The 22,133-nt window shown below is 43.8% G+C and overlaps 1 protein-coding gene across 2 annotated transcripts in view; it reads left to right on the forward strand.

The window, feature by feature from the left end:
* LOC138797558 (FYN-binding protein 1-like) overlaps window positions 1-22,133 on the forward strand; it is a 213,341-nt gene that overhangs the window by 137,854 nt on the left and 53,354 nt on the right. For both annotated transcript variants that reach the window (XM_069977877.1, XM_069977875.1), the window contains exons 6-9: window positions 1,519-1,624; window positions 9,913-10,075; window positions 12,195-12,228; window positions 17,573-17,604. In XM_069977877.1, coding sequence (XP_069833978.1) covers window positions 1,519-1,624; window positions 9,913-10,075; window positions 12,195-12,228; window positions 17,573-17,604 — 335 coding nt within the window. The remainder of the gene's footprint in view (window positions 1-1,518; window positions 1,625-9,912; window positions 10,076-12,194; window positions 12,229-17,572; window positions 17,605-22,133) is intronic.

The raw sequence follows: 22,133 nt of genomic DNA on the forward strand, positions 1-22,133 counted from the left end.
AGTACAGCTCGACAGACTAGTGTTGAGGAAGGCACAGGCACTTGAGGGGTACCCCAAGGCACTGGCGGGGCTCAACAACAGTCTAGCCTGCTACAAAGAAGCGCCCACTGGGATCAGTAGCGTGCCAGTTTATAAATTTCCTAAATAAATGTATTTTTTTCAGACAAAAATCAGCCCACCCATAAAAACATATACACATTAGACATGTTAAAAACCATTGGGAGGAATCTGGTACATGAAATTGTATAACAAATAATTGGATATTACATGGACTGCAGGTCACAGAATAACATATAAATATATATGCACATGATTATGCACAATTGGCCAAACAGATGCATAAAAGTCCAATAGGGTAAATCTATAGCAGCAACAAAATATAAATCGCACAATCCCTTGTAATATACAGCCTAATAGCAGCAAAATATCAAAGCAACTATAGCACCAGTGATATTCCAGCACTCCATCCAATTAAAGACCTAATGGCAGCTTACAGCACATGTATTTTAAACACCATTTCCCCTAGTTCAATACTAATCACTAATCTCACCAGACCTAACTAGAATCCTGTAACCACATACTGACCCAGTTGCCATGTGTACCGATTCCCACCTTGCCACACTCGGTGTTTCGTGACCGCTTTGTTGAAGAGCTCCTTGAAAAAGCGGTGTAGATTTTATTGTGGAGATTTTTTGTAGGTTTATATAAAAGATTTACAAAATAGGCCTTGAACTAAAAGGCTATGTTCACATTACGTGAACGACCGGCCATTCCGTGACCCCGGCCGGGTCACATATTGGCCAGTCTCTGCCAGGATCATCCCGGCCGGAGCCACTCCCTTCATTGTGTGCACTGACAGGGTTTCCTACGGTCGCAATTCATTGAATTGTGGCCGCAGAAAACTGACATGTCAGTTATTTGCGGCACTGCATGGGATCCCGGCCGCAGCATATACGATGTTTATACGCTCTGGCCGGGATCCCATAGATCAATAGGCAGTGTTCACAGGCTCATAAAGTACGCCTGTTGTTGCTGATGGCAACAAAGGCCATATTTATGTGTGAACATAGCCTAAAGAGGTACTCCCGGCCGGCACCCCTTTTTTCCTAACATCCAGGGAGGGAGTGGAAGAAAATAACTACTACTCACCTCCTGGCTACAGCGCTGGGGCTCACATCCTGCTGCTCTGGTCCCCGGTCTTCCCGCTGTCCCCCGGTGTCCGTGACTAATGTACCCCTATGGGTCCCGAAATCCATCCAGATTTTATATCGGGGATTTTCCAGTTGTGTCAAGGGGATGTAAGAGCTTCTCTTTCTATGTTTGAAATATTACATAATATAACCTATGTTATATTATAATAATAATTTCTCTGTCCCAACTATAGATAACATAAATAATATATATAGATAACAGATAATATATAGATAATATGTATCTAACATAGATAATATATAGATAACATAGATAATGTAAAGATATGCATTTGTCATTTTTTTTTCCCGTTTTTTTTTTTTCAAGTTCACAGTCCACGTTAGAAGAAAACATGTTAATAACGAGCTGGAAGAATGAGACAAATCTGAAAAAACTTCAAAAGCAAGAGGAGGAATTTCGGAGAAAATTCCAAGTAAGTAGAATAGAATAGATGACATAGTAACAAATAATCCCTACAATAAGTCTTTTGTATGTTCTCACAAGACTGCAGCTCTGAGTAGCACATACTGTAAAGCCCACATACCTATCAGCATAATATACACAAATACATATATATCTTTATTGGTACATTTAAAGAAAATGAGGTGTGTTTATGGCATGCTTCTATATGCTAAATGATGCCTCGGAAAGATCAGACAAGTAATAAATGCAGCAGGTACTGTAACTTCAATGATTTTGAGATAGTCTGCTGTGACATGAGATCTTCTGCATCAGCTCTGGGTGGGGGACTTGCCTGAGTGCTGTGATTGAGAGCTTAAGACAGGCAATGCATTGCTGTGCAACCAGTTAATACCGTGCCCCATCCTAACCTGCTGATAGATCCTTACAGGGGACACTAAGCAAAGAAACATAGTAATTCATTATGGCAATGAGGGGCATTATTTTATGTATTTTATGCTAATTAGGTAATTTTTGGGTCTTTTATTAGGTAAAATAATTCAGAGGCTTCCTAGAAGCTGGTTGTATGTTCATTGAACAAACAATAAGATGACTGTGAAGTAGTAACTTAAAGTAAAGCTCCTGTCTATGTTGTGCCAAAATCCAGCCCATTGTAATGTCATGCTGAACCCGCACTTGTGTCTGTAATCTGAGCGATACTGGCAGTGATGTGTAGGGTAAAGTATACCTGCACTATCCCTAAATGTATACACAAGTAATTAGGATACTCTTTTTGTATACATAAAGAACTCCTCCGCATGTCTGTACATGTAATACATGGTAATATCCTGGAGATGTCCCAACAATTCTGCTGCATTTAAGCTGGTGTAATGCTCTTGTAATTAGTACCATGCTGAGACCATGCAGCATGGGTGGGGTGATTCTTGTAGTTAATTTCCCATAAAGATTGTAGCCAGTTTTAATGACTCATATATGTATGGGTTAAAATTTACTTACCTGAAATTTCCAGGAGTCCATAGGCAGCACAACAATGGATTAAGTTTTACCCCCCTGGAACGGGCAGAAGAGACATTAATCAGCAGATAACAATTAGACTAATCAGGATACCATGAATAGCCCACAAAGACAGAGAGTCAGTAAACTGTTTGCAGCAATATATAATTTTAAAGGGACGTTAGCTTGTGCTGCCTACAGACTCCAGGAAAAGAAAACTTCAGGTTAGTAAATTTTTACCCTTCCTGGACGTCCTACGGCAGCACAAAAATGGGATTTTCACAGCAGTAAGCAGAAAGAGGTGGGTAACTTAACAGCAGCACTTAGAAGCACTTTTTTCCTGAAGGCTGGAGTACCAGACATGTCTAGTCGACAGTGCTTCATGAATGTTAAAGGAGTTACCCACCTATTGGCTCTGCATATTTCCTCCAATGGAACGTGAGATGACTCCAGGAAGCAGCGGTAGATCTGGTTAGCTCTTAAGACTGAGGGAGCTTCAAGGCCCTCTTGTTCATAGCAGAAGGCAATGGCGTCCCTTACCCATATGGATAGGGTAGACATTAGGGCTTTGCAAACACTGGATCCATGAGAGTATTGACAAAACAGCTGTTCCGCTTTACAAAATAAAGACACCTTCTGTAGGTAGCATAGCAAGGCTCTTCTGACGTCTAGCCAGACAATGGAGGGATCATCAGACTGAAGAGAGGGTAGTAGAATCTCCTGGTTTAGAAAGAATGCAAAATACACCTTGGATAGGAAACATGGCATTGTGCGCAGGGAAAGGCAGTCTCCAGGATCTCTAAGATATGGTTGTCTTGAGGATAATGCTTGCAGCTCACTTATAATCTGGGCAGAGGCTATGGCCACCAAGAATAAAGTCTTCCAGGACAAGAACTTTAAATCCGCATGTTGAATGAGCTCAGTGGGTGGCTGGTGGTGGAGATTATCTAGTTGATCAGCCAAGCTGTGAGTCTCAGGGTTTTGGGACCCAGATGTTAGATGTCCCTCTGCAACAAAAAGTCTGCTCGGCATGGAATTTCCCAGTATCTTTCTTTTGATAGACTCAACACGAGCGAGTACCAGGCCCAACAGGGCCAGAAGGGAAGGATGAATTTGGCATTTTCTTTGGAGCCAAACACATCTTTTTCTGGAAGGACAAGAACTTTAAATCCGCATGTTGAATGAGCTCAGTGGGTGGCTGGTGGTGGAGATTATCTAGTTGATCAGCCAAGCTGTGAGTCTCAGGGTTTTGGGACCCAGATGTTAGATGTCCCTCTGCAACAAAAAGTCTGCTCGGCATGGAATTTCCCAGTATCTTTCTTTTGATAGACTCAACACGAGCGAGTACCAGGCCCAACAGGGCCAGAAGGGAAGGATGAATTTGGCATTTTCTTTGGAGCCAAACACATCTTTTTCTGGAACTTCAAACTACTAAGTGAAGGATCGGAACACTTTCCTTGAGGTAGACTGTGTCTACCTCAAGGCGGATGCAAAATGCCACCGCCTAAGATGCAGGAACCGGGAAACTCGATAGAAAGTACAGCAGAGCAGCAGGAGGTCTAGCGTACCTGGGATTCACTGTTGGCCCCAAGTCTGCAGACACGGTACATCACTTTTGGTGGTGAGACGATCAGATGGGAATCTGGAGGAGGCTATGGAACAGGAAAGGCCTAAGAAAGGAAAGGTAAACAGTGATCATAAAGAGATAGTAATGCCAGGCAGAACACATGTTGCCCTACATAATACCTGAATAGAGGCTGTATAATTTACTTCAAAACAGCAGGAATCACTCCCTGCTTAAAATTTGAAAAGGAAAAAATAGTATACACAGCAGGAATCGCTCGATGCTGGATAGGATACTAAAAATCATATAGCAGGGATAACTCGCTGCTGGCTAATGTCTTAAAGGGGAACTCCGGGTAGAGGTTTAAAAAAATGAAACTTCTGCAGAAGCATAAAGCATTACTTACCTATCTATCCCAGTTTTGAAACTACCAAAAATCCATTTTCTATTTTTTTTGGGTGGGTGGGTGGGAAGTTTGTTCTGTTTTGTGTTTCTGTATTTCCTGGTTGAGTAGATGTACTCAGTACTACAGGTTCCAGAATGCAATTCTTTCCCTCAGCTGTTCCATCACAGTCCCCCACCCTGCACATTCCCCGCCCAAAGCTGTTGCAGAACATCTAGGCTGTGTTTACACATTGCAGTTTCATTGTGTTACTGAATTATTTGCAGTACTTTATAATTTCATTGTGCTCCCACCCACACAGCACACAGTTACTACCTGTAACACCACCCAGCACGCTGTATTCTCTACCTGTAATGCTGATATTGGAATAAAGCAAAGAACTTTTAAATTACATTTTTTTTCTTTTCTTTTCCTTTCCACACACTTATTATGATCAAGCATCTTTTATCTTTGAAGTTGATTCCCACAAAAGGGACTTTATTCGATACTATCTTACATGGGACATACCTGTTTATGCCTTGTTTTTTGTGCAGGTGGGATTGGCAGTGCTGGCTCTTATCCTCTCTGCTGTTTAGCATTATCTATTTGTGTTACTGCATCATTTTTGTGCAGATACTGCAGTACTGCAATGACACTCCAACATGTGTGAACACAGCCCTAATTTCTCTGTAGACTTTTGCACAATCAGCGAAGTTGAAACACCTTCCTCTGGCCAGACTGAGATGGTGAAACATGCCCTGCCCCCTCTCTGCATCATCAGCCTGATCTCACCAAACACACACAATGTGAGACACAGGCATGGAAGATTTGTCTCCTAAGGGGGGATAGCAGAAGGAGCAGGAGACAATGTGGATTGACACAGAGTCCATTTTTTTTTTCACTTCCTGGATTTCTATCAGCTTCCAGTGTGGCAGAACCGTACAGATACAGTAATACATTGTATAGACACATCTATATAACTTTTAATGTACTTTTAATAGAAAACAAGTTTTTCTTATCCGGAGTTCCCCTTTAAGGGACACTCGCTGTTGGGTGGCTTATCATGAATGGGACAGCAGGGATAAAGTCTGTACTGTAAATCTTCCACAGATGTCTAGATGAAAAAAGTCCCTTCTTGCAAAGCCCGAAGAAATAAAATTCACTGTCTCTCATTCTTTGTGAGCTATTTATGGTATCCTGATTAGTCTAATTGTTATCCGCTGATTCTGCCTCCTTCCAGTGTGTGTGTGTGTGTGTGTGTGTATAAAACTTAACACATTGTTGTGCTGCCGTAGGACATCCAGTAATTATATATACAGTGGTGCCTTGTATTACGAGCAAAATTTGTTCTGGGACCATGCTTGTAATCAAAATCACTCTTAAACCAAAGCAAATTTTCCCAAAAGAAATCATTGAAATGTAGAAAATTGGTTCCCTACCCCAAAATTAATGATTTTTTTTATTTTAAATACCAGGTAAAACAAGGGAAACAAACATTCAGAAACTGCCGAATATGTCATATTATAAGTTATTGTACAGTATAGCAATCAGCATGGGTAGTGTAATGTAAAATATAAAGTAAGTGCATAAACCTGAAAAAAACAGCAGCAGTTTGTAGATACTGGATGGAACTAAAGATCTCCACAATGCAGTTGCGTAGTACAATAGACTAGAATAGAGAAGCAGGGCTTTCTGTCAGAACTCTGGTCACATGACAGCAATAGGGGAAGGGGTGTGTGTGTTCAGCATGGACCAATCAGGAAATGAGAATCAGAGCTGTGCAGGAGGACAGTGACAGAAACTTCTCTATACAGCAGTGTGAATAGCTGAGTGTAAGTGCAGGCACATTTTATTAGCAGTGTGTATAGCTAAGTGTGAGTGCACGCACATTATAGCAGGGAGCATGGAGGAATGAGCAGGACATATGTGGGCACATAGAGGGGTTAAAGCTATGAAGAGATTACTCCCACAGCCCTGTCCCCTGATGCAAACCCCAGCCTGAAGTGGATCTGCTATGATTTGGAAGGTGAGGGAGACTTCCTTGGTAACAGTAGAGTGCTGTACGTTGCGTCATTGAGCTTGGATCTTTATGCTGCAGGAATTCAACGATCAATTCTGCACACTGTTTTGGCCCTCAAACCCTCCAGACTACTTCAAATATCAATATATTTGGGATTTGCTAAAACAGGCTGTGGGATATATCCCTCCACCCAATCCATACAATGTGCCTCCCATGCTGGGGCTGCTGCAGAGTGTTGGGCTCAGCTCAATATGGCGGATGGCGCCTTGTCGCCTCTGTCCCATAGATATTACAATGTTCAGCTAAGCACTTCTCTCCCCATCTCCCCCCTTACCCTGTACCGTGTTTTAACCGAAAATAACACATCCTTCGAAAATAAGGCATAGTGGAGGATTTACAGTATAGCTTAAAATAAGCCACCAGCCAACCACCATGCCACTACCCTCTGCCAGCCTCCACTACCAGCTACTTGTGGTCCAACACTGCAGGCATACCGCTGATCCATTGCCCCAACGTCCTGCTGCATGCCCAAGGTCACATCTTCACAGCTATTCAAGCTTCTGTGTCCTCTCTTTAGTATTAGGCCCCCTGTGGCCCCTCTATGCTATTATACTTAATTTGAAAAAAATAAATAAATAAAGCCCTACCCACCCAGTATCTAGTCAGGCCACCCTGTGCATAATTTCTCCTGTAGTAGCCAGGCCCCCCTGTATATAGTTTTTCCTGTAGCCAGCCCCCTCCCCATACAGTTTCTCCTATAGTAGCCAGGCCCCCCTGTATATTATTTCTCCTGAAATAGCCAGGCTTACTTGTAGTACCCAGGCCCCCTGTATATAGTGTCACCTGTAGTAGCAAGGCCATAGTACATAGTTTCTCCTGTAGTAGTCGGGCTTCCTTATAAAGTTTCACCTGTAGTAGCAAGGCCGCCTATTTATAGTTTCTCCTGTAGTAGCTGGGCCCCCCTTTATATAGTTTCCCCTGTGTAGTGTCCCACTATGGGTGGTTCTTCTTGTCAGTACACACGCAGGTAAAACTAGTTTGTTCAGGTGTCACACCAGGTGATTTTAGCTGCAATCTCTGCTGCAGCCACTAGGTGTCTCACTCCATGTAAACGGTTAGGCTGTGTTCTTACGTGATGTTTTATGAAGCAGACACTCTGTACACTTCTTCTCTCTCTCACACACACATCCTGTCACACCACCCTATATAAGGTAGGGATTTCCTGTCAGGTGTGAGGATGAAGGCAGTTCAGGTTAGTCTGCAGTTGACCAGTTCAGTTCAGCGAGAGCTAACTAGCTAAGATGCAGCGCTAAACCCAAGAGGTGGGGTAACCAGATCATGGATCAGAACAGTCGCCCTCTGAGGAAAAGGCTCACCCTCTGAGGGACTGATCTCCAGTAAGTCAAAGAAGCTAAGAGCTGAGCTGAGCCGGGCCTCCCTGTTGGCTCCCTGGCTACAAGAGTTTCTCCTCTTGTAGCCAGGCCCCCTGTATATAGTTTCCCCTGTAACCAGGCCTCCCTGTGTATAGTTTCTCCTGTAGTAGCCAGGCCCCCCATATATAGTTTCTCCTGCAGTAGCCAGCAACCCCCCTATAGTTTACCCTGCATTAGCCAGGTTCCCCAGTGGGTTGTTTCCCCTGTAGCCAGGCCTCCCTGTATATAGTTTCTCCTGCAGTAGCCAGCAACCCCCCTATAGTTTACCCTGCATTAGCCAGGTTCCCCAGTGGGTTGTTTCCCCTGAAGCCAGGCCTCCCTGTATATAGTTTCTGCTGTAGTAGCCAGCCCCTCTGTATATAGTTTCTCCTGTTGTAGCCAGGCCTCCTTTTATATAGTTTCTCCTGTAGTAGCCAGCTCCCCCCCATATAGTTTCCCCTGCAGTAGTCAGGTTTTCCCGTGAGTTGTTTCCCTTGTAGCCAGGCCTCCCTGTATATAGTTTCCGCCGTAGTAGCCAGCCCCCCTGTTATTTACTTTCCCCAGTAGCTGGGTTCCCTCGCTTTAAAAGCGACTTAAGTACTGTCCCTTTAAGAGTGATTAATGTACTGTCCCTTTTAAAGCAACTATGGTACTGGCCCTTTAAAAGAGACTTTGGTACTGTGCCTTTTAAGAGCGACTTTGGTACCTCCCTTTTTAGAGCGACTTTGGCACTGTCCCTTTTAGAGCGATTTTGGTACAGTCCCTTTAAGAGAAAGTTTGGCCCCGGCTCTTTGTACCACCCCTTTAAGAGCGACTTTGGTACCATCCCTTTAAGAGTTAATTTAGCTCTGGCCCATAAAGAGCTAATTTGGCCCAGGCCCTTTAGGATCAACTTTGATACCAGCCCTTTAAAAGAGACTTAGGTACTGTCCCTTTAACAGCGACTTAGGTACCGTCATTTTAACAGTGACTTTGGTACCATCCCTTTAAGAGTAACTTTGGTACCGCCCCTTTAAGAGCAACTTTTGTACCATCCCTTCAAGTACTAATTTGGCTCCGGCTCTTTAAGAGCGATTTTGGTACAGTCCCTTTAAGAGAAAGTTTGGCCCCGGCTCTTTGTACCACCCCTTTAAGAGCGACTTTGGTACCATCCCTTTAAGAGTTAATTTAGCTCTGGCCCATAAAGAGCTAATTTGGCCCAGGCCCTTTAGGATCAACTTTGATACCAGCCCTTTAAAAGAGACTTAGGTACTGTCCCTTTAACAGCGACTTAGGTACCGTCATTTTAACAGTGACTTTGGTACCATCCCTTTAAGAGTAACTTTGGTACCGCCCCTTTAAGAGCAACTTTTGTACCATCCCTTCAAGTACTAATTTGGCTCCGGCTCTTTAAGAGCGACTTTGATACGATCCCTTTAAGAGTTACTTTGGTACTGTCCCTTTAAGAGCGAATGTGGGCCCATCCTTTTAAGAGCAACTTTGATACTGTCCCTTTCAGATCGACTTATGTACTGTCCCTTTAAGAGCTACTTTGGTACTGCCCCTTTAAGACTTAGGTACCCTTTAAGAGCGAATTCGGCCCCTGCCCTTTAAGAGCGATTTTGGTACTAAAGAGTGATTTTAGTACGATCCCTTTAAGAGTGACTTTGATGCCAGTCATTTAAAAGTGACTTTTGTGTTGTCCCTTTAGGAGCGACTTTGGTGCAATCTCTTTAAGAATGGCTTTGGTGCCGACCCTTTAAGAGCAACTTTTCAAGCACTATCATAATAAAAATATTCAGTAATCCTGATTGTGTTGCTGCTGTAGTAGGTTTGGATACAGTCCCTTGTTACTAGTAAACTAGTAAAGTGAAGCTTTTAGGAAGTGTATTGTTTATTGTACAGCATGCCTTGTTATTGCATTACCATATGCTGCCTTTTTATTTCACAGTTTCATGGGGAAATTAAAGTGTTAACACGAATGATGGTCGACCCTAATGCTGTTATTCAGAAACCCGGCTATAAGGATCTTGCATACACAAGAGGAGAACTTCTGGATGTTATTCAGCTCACCGGTTCTGATAAAATATTATGCCGCAACTATGAAGGAAAATGTAAGCATCAATCTAGAATTCACGCTGCCTGAGTTTTATTTTTTATGTAAATTTTCCCTTTTGCATCTGTCCTACTGCATTTGACCCACTGCATCGCCCTTTGTTATCTGTCCGACTGCATCTGTCCTGCGTCTCTACTGCATTTGTCCACCTGTATCTGTCCTACTGCATCGCCTTACTGCATTTGTTCTCAAGCATCTGTCCTAGTGCATCAAGCTCCAGCATCTGTCCTACTACTGCATCACGCTACTGCATTTGTCCTCCTGCATCTGTCCTACTGCATCATCTTACTGCATTTGTCCTACTGCATCTGTCCTACTGCATCGCCTTACTGCATTTGTTCTCCAGCATCTGCCCTAGTGCATCAAGCTCCAGCATCTGTCCTACTACTGCATCGCCCTACTGCATTTGTCCTGCTGCATCTGTCCTACTGCATTCGTGTTCCTGCATCTGTCCTACTGTATCGCCTTACTGCATTTGTTCTTCAGCATCTGCCCTAGTGCATCAAGCTCCAGCATCTGTCCTACTACTGCATTGCCCTACTGCATTTGTCCTGCTGCATGTGTCCTACTGCATCATCTTACTGCATTTGTCCTACTGCATTTGTCCTCCTGCATCTGTCCTATTGCATCACCTTACTGCATTTGTTCTCCAGCGTCTGTCCTAGTGCATCAAGCTCCAGTATCTGTCCTACTACTGCATCGTCTTACTGCATTTGTTCTATTGCATCGCCCTACTGCATGTTTCCTACTGCATCATATTCTGGCATCTGTCATAGTGTATTGCTCTTCTGCATCTGTCCTACTGCATCTTTCCACCTATATTGCCCTACTGCAGGAATAGGGAACCTTCGGCCCTCCAGCTTGCAACAGGGCTAAAGGTTCCCCATCCCTGTCCTACTGCATCTGTCCTACTCATTGCCCCAGCAGCATCTTTTATTACTGCTTTCCTGCGTCTGCCCTACTGCATTGCCTTCCTGCATCGTTCTACTGCATCTGCCCTACTGCATTTGTCATCCGGCATCTGTACTACTGCATCTGTCTTACTGCATTGCCCTAATGTATCTGTCCTAATGCATTTTTTCTACTGCATCTGTCCACTTAAGGGTGCGTTCACACTTACAGGATCCGCAGCAGATCCGCAGCAGATCCGCAGCAGATTTGATGCTGTGTTTAGTTATTTAAATGAAATCTGCTGCGGTAAAGTCCGGCCAAAATCTTTATTAGGGTACCTTCACACCTACCGGATCTGGATAGCGAGAACCGCTGCGGATCCGGTACCATTCACCCCTATGATAGCACATACTTGCAGCGGGATTCCTCTGTGAATATGTGCTTTAACCCCCGCTGTCCGCAGCCCCGCCGTCGCATCCCCCATCCCTGGCCGCATCAGCCCATGCCCGGCGCATCCCCCCATCCCCGGCCGGGGATGGGGGATGCGGGCTGCTGGATGCGGCCGGGGATGGGGGATGCGGCGGCGGGGCTGTGGACAGCGGGAGGTTAAAGCACATATTCACAGCGGGATGTCAATCCCGCTGCGAGTATGTGCTATCATAGGGGTGAATTGATACTGGATCCGCAGCTGATCTCTCTGCGAATCCGCAGAAGTGAGATCCGCTGCAGATCCAGTAGGTGTGAAGGCACCCTTAAAGTATTGTATTGCCCCCCAAAAGTGACTACACCATTTTGTCCAAGAAGTGAAACCCTGATGCTGTAGTAAGTGCAGGGAAAAAAGCACTTTATAAACATTTCCCGTAATAAGTGTATATTAGTAATTTGTATAACTTTTGGGGGGCAATAGAATACTTGAATAAAAATTTTGGCCAGACTTCTCCTTTAATCTATCCTACTGTTTCGCCCTACTGGATTTTCCTTACTGCATCACCCTACTGCGTCATCCTCCAGCATTTGTGCTACTGTATCGTACTACTGCATCTGCCGTACTGTATCACCCTACTGCATCATCCTCTGGCATTTGTCCTACTGTATCACCCTACTGCATCTCTTCTACTGGATTGCACTTCTACATATGTCTTACTGCATCGCCCTCCGGCATCTGTTCTACTGCATCTGTCAGACATTAAACAGTTTGAATTATACATAGTTTTTTATTTTTCTAGTTGGCTATGTGCCCAGAAAGGCCGTTCTCAACATGTAAGTACTCAATAGAAAATACATATGGCATTTACATTTATATACTGTGAGGCATAGCAGACGTGATGTGAACAGACCCTTAGAGGAATAAAAACAGGCGCCATATCATCTTTATCTTCATTCTGTGTCACCAAGGTCCTCTGTTACTTTTCAGGGCATTGTCCCAGCGTATATGTCTCTTCTCAGAGCATTTTCCCAGTCTATGTCACCAAGTTCCTCTCTTACTTCTCAGGATATTGTCTTAGTCTGTGTCCCCAAGCTCCTTTCCTACTTCCTTGTGTATATCACTAAGATTCTCTGTTCTCAGGGCACCCAATTTATGTCACCAAGGTCCTCTCTTTTTTCTGAGGGCATTGCCCCAGTCTGTGTCCCTAAGGTTGTCTCTTACTTCCCAGGGCATTGTCTCAGTCTGTGTCACCAAGGTCGTCTCTTACTTCCCAGGGCATTGTCTCAGTCTGTGTCACCAAGGTCCTCTCTTACTTTCCAGGGCATTGTCTCAGTCTGTGTCCTCTCTTACTTTCCAGGGCATTGTCTCAGTCTGTGTCACCAAGGTCGTCTCTTACTTCCCAGGGCATTGTCTCAGTCTGTGTCCTCTCTTACTTTCCAGAGGCATTGTCTCAGTCTGTGTCCTCTCTTACTTTCCAGAGGCATTGTCTCAGTCTGTATCACCAAGGTCCTCTCTTACTTTCCAGGGCATTGTCTCAGTCTGTGTCCTCTCTTACTTTCCAGGGCATTGTCTCAGTCTGTGTCACCAAGGTCCTCTCTTACTTCCCAGGGCATTGTCTCAGTCTGTGTCACCAAGGTCCTCTCTTACTTTCCAGGGCATTGTCTCAGTCTGTGTCCTCTCTTACTTTCCAGGGCATTGTCTCAGTCTGTATCACCAAGGTCCTCTCTTACTTTCCAGGGCATTGTCTCAGTCTGTGTCCTCTCTTACTTTCCAGGGCATTGTCTCAGTCTGTATCACCAAGGTCCTCTCTTACTTTCCAGGGCATTGTCTCAGTCTGTGTCCTCTCTTACTTCCCAGGGCATTGTCTCAGTCTGTGTCACCAAGGTCCTCTCTTACTTTCAGGGCATTGTCCCACTGTATTTTACCAAAGTCCTCTCATATGGTGTGGTTACACAGAGAGATTTATCTGACAGATTTTTGATGCCAAAGCCAGGAATGGATTTGAAAAGAGGGAAAATCTCAGTCTTTCCCTTTTGACCTGTTCCCTGTTTATAGTCTGTTCGTGACTTTGGCTTTAATGATCTGTCATATAAATCTGTGTAAACGCACCATTACGTCTCATGGCAGTGTCCCAGTCTATTTCACCAAGGTTCTCTCTTACTTCTCAAGGCATTGTCCAAGTTTATGTCACCAAGGTCCTTTCATTCCTCTCAGGGCATTGTACCAGTCTATGCCACCAAGGTTCTCTCTTACTTCTCTGGGCATTGTCCCAGTCTACAGTATGTAACCAATGTCCTTCTTACTTTTCAGGACATTCTCACAGTTTAAGTCACCAGTTTAGTCCTCTGTTAGTTTTTGGACATTAGTCTTCCTGAAGTTTAATGTTTTTGTTGCCCCATGCTAAGCATATTAATAAAGGGTAAATAAAAACCTTTTTATGTTGTAGTTACTATTACCTAGGTGATCCCCCACCTCTACCTTTGATATTCTGTCTGGCCTATTGGATAATATTAGGTCCAGAAGTGCCCCCCTCTAATTGGTTCCTGCACTATTCGGGAAAGGTAATTGTCTCCTATTATTTTCTAAAAACCTGCTTCCTTTGCTGGAGCTGCAGGTTTCTGCTTACCAGAGCAGAAGTAACAATAACGTGTAATTCTATTAGTGACACAGGAGAAGCCTAGACCTTGCAGTCTTAGGGCCCTATTCCACGGGCCCGATCAACAGTGTAAACGAGCGCCGATCTCCTTATCCACGGCCCGATGATCGTTTAGCGAGGGCTGCAGGGACATTGTTACCGATGTCCTTGTAGCCCTTGCAGCATACATTACCTAGCAGGGCTTTTCCTCCGCTCCGTCTTCCTCCCCGGGTCCAGCGGCGCATCATCAACTCCGGAGCGGCCTGACTGAGCTGCCAGACCTCTCAGCCGATCACTGGCGGAACCCGGGGAGGTAGACGGAGCAGAGGAGAAGCCTTGCTAGGTAATGTATGGTGCTTCTCAAATCTTCGGTCGCCCGCCGTGCACTGCTATTCCACAAAGCGATGCGCGGTGGGTGACCGATGATTTTAGGTTTGGCCCTAAATAAACGATCAGCCGATGACACGATCATCGGCTGATCGTTTTCTCTATTCCACCAAGCGATTCGGCTGATTATCGCTCCATGGAATAGGTCGCTTAGGGAATAGGCAAGGAATAGGCGAGGAATCCGCTCTTAATTTCAGCTTGAAATTTCTCCTGTAAAATATGAACAGAGCAATGTCCTATTGTGTTTAATGGAATTTCCGCTCCGTTGTTTACACTGCAGAATTTCCAAGCAGAATTTTCTGCCACCAATCCGCATTCTGCCAAAAGAATTGACATGTAAAGGGGGAACTCCACATAAGGGAAACTTGTTTTCTATTAAAAGTACATAAAAAGTTATATAGGTGTCTACATAATGTATTACCATATCTGTACGGTTCTGCCGCACTGGTACCAAATTGAAACTAGGAAGAGAAGGAAACTGGCCTCTGTGCCAATCCACATTGTCTCCTGTTCCCTCTGCTCTCCCACCTTAGGAGACAAAAATTACATTGTGTGTGTTTGTTGAGTGCAGACTGATGATACAGACAGGGGGCAGGGCATGATGTCACAGGAGGCTTGGCTGGATCCCCCAATCCCCTGAGTGATTCACCATCTTTGACCAACCAGAATCCGGTGCAGCAAGTTCACTGTTCACTGCAAAAATTAGGCCTATGTTCACACTGGAGTGTCAGTGCAGTGCTGCAGCATCTTTACAAAAAACATGCAGTGACACAAATAAATGATGTTAAACAGCACAGAGGATCGGAGCTGGCACTGCCAATCCCACCTGGACAAAAACAAGGCATAAACAGTATATACTGTATATGCATGGAGATGAAAAGAAAAAAAAAATAAAATTAAATTCTTACTTCTTTACTTTATTCCAATATCGGCAATACAGGTAAAGAATAGAGTGTGCTGTGTGGTGTTACAGGTAGCAACTATGCGCTGTGTGGGTGGGAGTACAATGAAATGATAAAGTACTGCAAATAATTCTGTAACACAATGAAACTGCAGTGTGGGAACACAGCCTAGATGTTCCGCTGCACGGGTCCGGCGTCCTGCTCTCCCGTCCGGCCAATCAGTGGCTGCGGCTAGGCAACACACTGATTGGCCGGACGGGAGAGCAGGACGCCGGACCCGTGCAGCGAGGACAGGTAATGTATGCTTACAGCGGGGGAGCCGGGCGGGAGCAGAGGGGGTTAAAGAGTCACTGTCGTATTTTTTTTTTTTTGCAGAAATCAATAGTCCAGGCGATTTTAAGAAACTTTGTAATTGGGTTTATTAGCCAAATCTGCCATTATCTGCATGTAAAAAGCCTTTTCCCAGGTCCCCCCCTCCTTCCTCTTTTTCATCCACTCTGAAAAATCTGAAAATTGTGACTTGTTGCAGGAGACATCCCCAGTCTGTTCTAGGGAGAGGGGAGGGGGGAGGAGGAAGGAGGGAGTTAGCCGGCAGCAGAAAGCAGATAACAGAGGATTACAGGCACTGAGCTGGGTGACAGCTGTAATCCGAGCTCAGACAGGTCACTGGTGACTGTCACAAGAGATATCCCATGAGGGATTTGTAGATTAACTCTTTGTTGTCCTGTTTTGGTCTTTTCTTTAGCTCTCTCCATAGGAGAACAATGAAGACAGGGGGGAGAGCTTCAAACTGCTTTTTCATGATAAAAATGCATTTTTCGGATAATAAACCCAATTACAAAGTTTCTTAAAATCGCCTGGACTATTGATTTATGCAAAAAAAAATTTCACGACAGTGACACTTTAAGGACGGTAGAATTACATACTGAACGACCGCAGCGAGTATATAGTGTGTGGGAACTGCCAGGACCTGCCAGACTCGCAGCGAGAATCTCACTGCGAGTCTGTTCGTGTGAATATACCCTTAAAGTAAATCTGTAGCCCCCACACAGACACACACACACACTTCCCTCCCCCAAACCACAGATACTGTTGGTTAGCAGCCATCAAGTGCTTTCCCATCATGATGTTTAAGTTTGTCTTTGTCCTTCTTTTGGCTTAAAAAACACATTTGTAATCTGAAGGAGTAGTGCCTCTCGGGTCTTCCTCTCCACCCTCCATATTCCCAGGTTGGATTTCTTTTCTGAAGTGTTGATCGCATTAGACTTGTTTGTCTAAAGTTACAAGACCTGTTAGATGCCTTACTCATTGCCAATGCACATTGTAATTTCTCATTAAGCCACAGTTTATTGCCAATAAGGTGCAAAAGGTGAAGAAAAGACATAATAAATGTGTCACTAGGGATGTAACCATATCCCTGCATTGCTCATACCTATTCAGAATACAGCTTTGGATATGGTTTGCATATGAGAAAAGTAACGGGATTGACTCCTATATGTGCCATATGCCGGGTTAGCTTTGCAGTGTTGTGGCTGCTGCGTGGGTGTAGGGTCACTTGGGCACTTGTCACAGTGCCCAGGAGTGGTGTTGGAACCTACCCCTGGACAAACGGCACTGAGCTTGATGTTTGGATAACCCAAGTGTTAACAGGTGTATAGGTGAAGGTGCGAAAAAGTAGACCAATACTCCAATGACTTAACCAGGATAACTTGGTTTACTGATAAAAACTTCAGTGCAATACACAATAAATACACTTTGGTAACTGCAGATGCAGGCAGGAGGCAGAAGTAAAAGTTGTAACAGCAGGGTAGAGTAGAGGAATGCATTGAGGGCCCTGTCCAATGTAGCAATGTACTCTGCGGGATAGCGTAGTGGAGAATAGAAGTAGAAGAAGAAGAAACTCGTACTCACTTATAGATTTGCTAATCTGACCGCCTTTTGCACTATAGTGTTGGCTTAAGTCCTGCTACGGTACTACAAGGTCCCAGAACCCTGCGCTGCCAAACTTAGTGGCACACCTGTGCTGGGACACTACATATGCTAGTTTTGTTATATATGTTTTTATGCATGAAGTTTAGTTTGTTATCCTAGTCTACGGGGCTGCCTCCACTATCATAACTTTACTATCATACTTTTACTGTCATATATTCACTATCATACATTGACTGTCAGCATTATAAAGAAGCCACTATATACATAGGAAATGTAATGTACTTGATGATAAATTGAAATAACTTTATTTTTCTTTGCTAGAGAGAAGAATATTTACAGTAATGGTAATGATGGTATGTATTCTATATGTGTATATGTACAGTAATGGTAATGATGGTATGTATTCTATATGTGTATATTATATTTACAGAAGTGGTAGTGATGGTGTGTATTCTATATGTGTATATGTACAGCAATGGTAATGATGGTATGGAAACACCACGAAAATGGAACTGGCAAAGCGGGGGGAGCATGCATGGATGCATTAAAGATTCTTATCAGTTATTTCTGAATCATGAAAAATAGTCTTCCTAAAGGGCCATTGAATTTAAATGAGCACACAGCTGTACCATTAACTTGAGAAAATGGCCTGGGCACGCATGGGATGTGGAGGAGGGGTTGGTGTTTGACGTGCTTTAAAAAAAGAAATAACATTTTAAATTGAATTAGAAAATTGAAAATAGAGCTTGTTGGGAGGGTGATACCTGACAATATTATTAAGAAATGATGGGATTGACGGTAACCCCCATATAAAAAAATGTGTGCAAGATCTTTGTGTTACCCTCTCAAAAATTATGGTCGAGAGCCTTGTGATGAACCCCATAAAAATTGTGGTTAAAATTGTGGGTGAGAGCCTGGTGGTGACCCTCTTAAAAGTTGTGAGCGAGAGCCAGGTGTTGAACCCCGTAAAAATTGTAGTCGAGAGACTGGTGGTGACCCCCATAAAAATTGTGGGTAAGTGCCTGTTGTGACCCTTTTAAAAAAAAACCTAGTAAGAGCTCTCTTCAGTACATTGAGGAATTAGAAGATGCTAGCACACCTGTCAGTTGGCTTTATGGCATGCTGCTTTGAACTGGTTGAGAGGAGTCTGGTAAATTCCACACCTTCTTCATCTTGTTAAGCCTCAGCCTATCAGCATTCTCAGTGGACAGGCGGGTGCTCTTATCAGTGATGATACTGATTTTTCCCGGTTTGGTGTCATAAACATGTTCCACATCTTGGATAGCGTCCCTCTTCCTGTATTTGCATGCAACTGAAACGGTAGCATTGTTAGATGGGAAGGCTTTGAGCAATTTCTCCACCAGGGCCTTGTGGTATAGCTGGATTTGCGTACTTCTTTCCTCTCAGGGAAGAAGATAAGTGAAAAATTGCACATTTTAGACTCAAAAGTACATGTCCTCCATAGTCTATAGCAGCAACCAAGTGCACATACACTCCAATAATTACTAAACATTTGCCATATAACCCTGCTTATGTGTTTCTTGTAAGAGTGGATTAAAAAGAAGGGTGAAGGGGGTGCTTGGCCTGCACAGCAAGAAAACGCATCTTCTGTGCTCTCCCGGGATCGCTCATGTTTTACTTCCTTTCCCTATCTGCCAACCAATCTTTCACCCTGCTGTTATCCCGGAGCCAGAGATACCCGCAGAACTGCTTGGGAACATTTGCGTTGCTACATGCTTTGGGCCCTGCATTACCCTGTTAAGCCCTGGCCTAGAGTTTCCCCGGCTACCCTAACGGGCCTCACTTCCGTCCAGATGACGGAGACTGCGTGGAGGCCCCTACACTGGAAACTCCCAACATTCCAGACCAAAGATTCCAATACTGCTCGCCACATGGCAGCAGAATGTAACAGTGGAAGTGCTAAAAGAAACACTCAGATATAGTTGAATATCTTAACCCAAATGTTTTGGAGCTGTGGTCTAGGGGTAACTCGCCTGTCTAGAGACCTGCCAGCAGTTCATTTTTTGTTTCAAATACCTGTTAAAGGGAGCAAAATACTGGATATTACCATAACCTTGAAAATGATACAATAATGAGAAAAAAAAAATAAAAAAAATAAAGACCTATATTTCATTTCCATCAGGGGATTTGAACCAAAGAATGGACTGCTGACAGGTCTCTAGATAGGCGAGTTACCCCTAGACCACAGCTCTAACACATTGGTCTCAGAGATTCAACTATACCTGGAGTGTTTCTTTCAGACATAAACTGGCTACAGAGGACTGATCTACAATCAGAGACAGTGGCTGACAGCTGAGCGAGCAGGAGGCCAGGTAGTATTGATTATTCATGAAGAGGGAGGAGGAAGGAGTAGTTAGGCGTGACAGAGAGTGTGGCACAAACAACTTCTCTTTGTCAATTCAGTACAGTAGGAGACCTGTGATTGTGCATAATCCAATGCACGGACAAATTACCAAAAGGTACCATGCTCACTAGGGGACTGTCTGCACCTTAGGTAGGGCCCGGGTGCAGACAGATTCCCTTTAAGACAAAAAGTGTCACTTGTGCTCTAAAGACAAGCTGCGTGTCTCACTGTGTATCACTTGCTTAACTTTCTCTACAGAGGCAATAGACCTGCTACTTCCTTATTGTTAATCCTCTGCCTCTCTCCTCTATTGAGAACTCACACTCTGCTTAATCTGATCATAAATTGCCTAAGGAAGCTGTGTTTGCAAGGATGACACCTACCGTCTAACCCTGGAACAACTCCATAGGCTTCTTTGGTCTAAGCTGTAATACACTAACCTGATATCCTAATTCCCATCTGCAGATCAGGAATAACTTCAATCAAACTGGCAATATGCTTCCTGCATGCTAAAACTCCATAATGTGGCTATAGGGTCACAACTACTTGTCATGAACTGACTGAATTAATACTGCTGTGCTCACATGCACAGTTCAAAATAATGGTTACATTTGGTCTGCCTAGGTCCAGAGGTGGATCACTAGCTAGTAAGAGAGGTAACATTAACAGTTTCGTGAAAAAGCAAAAAACTTCGGCAGAACTTGGAGTTTCTTTGATTATGGCTTCCCTAGGAGACAAACATACCTCTAAAGCTTGCGAAGAACCCTTTTACAAGGAAGACAGTGATGCTGAGGAACCAATGATCAATAAAGACCTCCATGTCTCTAGATCATTTATGAGTAAACTGATTACAAAAGCAGTGGAACCATTAGTAAAAGAGCTGCAGGATATTAAACAGGTAGTGAAACAAATAGGAGGAAGAGGCGAGCAACTTGAATCCGCTCAAGTACAAATTATCTCCTACACAGAATCTGCCACAAACTCCTTCAACTCTTGCAAAGTTATTTTAAACAAAATTATTGACTTGGTAGAAAACCAAGATAACAGAGGCCGCAGGAACAACCTAAGAATAAAGGGACTTCCAGAAACGGTTCTTTTTGAGTCTTTGCAACCCATGTTGAAGCTACTCTGCAAGTTAAATTTTGAGAGATTCTTATCCGTACGAGATCCAATTTGAAAAAGCTCCTAGGCTTCTGCGAGGGAAACCTAAACCTCAAGGACCATCTAGGGATGTAATATTTTATCTCCTTAACTCTAGAGTAAGAGGTGACATTCTCAAGAAGGCAAGAGACATACCTTCCTTTTCCTTTCAAGGCTTAAAGATCTCCATATATCAAGACCAGAGATGAACAAATTGGTCATCTAAATGAAGCAAAGTGCTTTGTTTGATCAGCGATCTGCTCATCAAGCTGCCTGCCTGTCAGTGCTGCTCCGCTCCCTGACGCTCCACCTCAGGTACCGGAGAAAAGCTGGATCCAATCCTGGGAAACTGGGAGAAGTTTCCCAGGATTAGATCAAGCTTTTTTTGGCATCCCTGGAGGAGTGGCAGGCAGCAGAGCAGCGCTGAAAGGCAGGCAGCTTGATGAGCAAAAATGTTATAGGTTGCTGACAACTATAATCTTATAAACACGACTGTTGTCGTCGCTTCTGTATTATTTGAGCCCTAGAACAGAAGAGATTGTAATGGGGTGGCCGGGGCAGAGAAAATACAACCAGAAGTTATCTGATCCACCTGGTTGATGACCTATTATATACTGTAGATTATAAGGTTTGCTTTGGTATTGTGGCCCTTTACCACAATAATTACTTTCTTTCTGTTAACTTGCTTTCCAAGATTTACTCTATTTGCTACTATTTTTGGTGTTTTTTTTGTAAATCAGCCTGTTCTGGTGGTAGAATAACCTCTTATGGTAGAAGGGCATATGAGTGAAACAATAGGCTAAAAATACAAACAAAAGTACAAACACACACACCTTATATGCAGCAGATCTGCAGCAGATTTGATGGTGCAGATTTGATGCTGTGTTCAGTTATTTAGATCTAATCTGCAGTATATCTGCTGCATATTGCAGCAGAAAATACACTGCGATATGGTGTGTGTGTGTGAAGCTACCCTAAGAAAGAGTAGCACAATTACACAAAAAGGAATAAGGAAGGGAAAGAAGTTAAGAAAGGAAAGAAAATGAATAAGAGGAAAACAAAAGAATGTCGCGCACGGGAGAGCAGCCTGGCCGAAAGGCACCATGAAGCCCCATCACCAAGGCAAACAGACAAAACCAAGGCTCTGTCACTTCAGCTCAGCCAGCTGGCAAAAAGAGGGCCACTTATGTAGCGAGTCCAAGCCAACCAGATTCACTCGACTTTGCTGACTCACTCGTTCTTCTCCACAGTCAGAGATTTCATACAGTGAAGAAACTCCATCTTGTCAACCCATTCGCGTATGGAAGGAAGTTACACCACCTTCCAGTGTCTTGGGATGTAAGCTGCAGTTAAAAAGTGATGCAGGAGGGGGAACAG

This window comes from Dendropsophus ebraccatus, chromosome 7, assembly GCF_027789765.1.
Source record: "Dendropsophus ebraccatus isolate aDenEbr1 chromosome 7, aDenEbr1.pat, whole genome shotgun sequence".
NCBI lineage: Eukaryota > Metazoa > Chordata > Amphibia > Anura > Hylidae > Dendropsophus > Dendropsophus ebraccatus.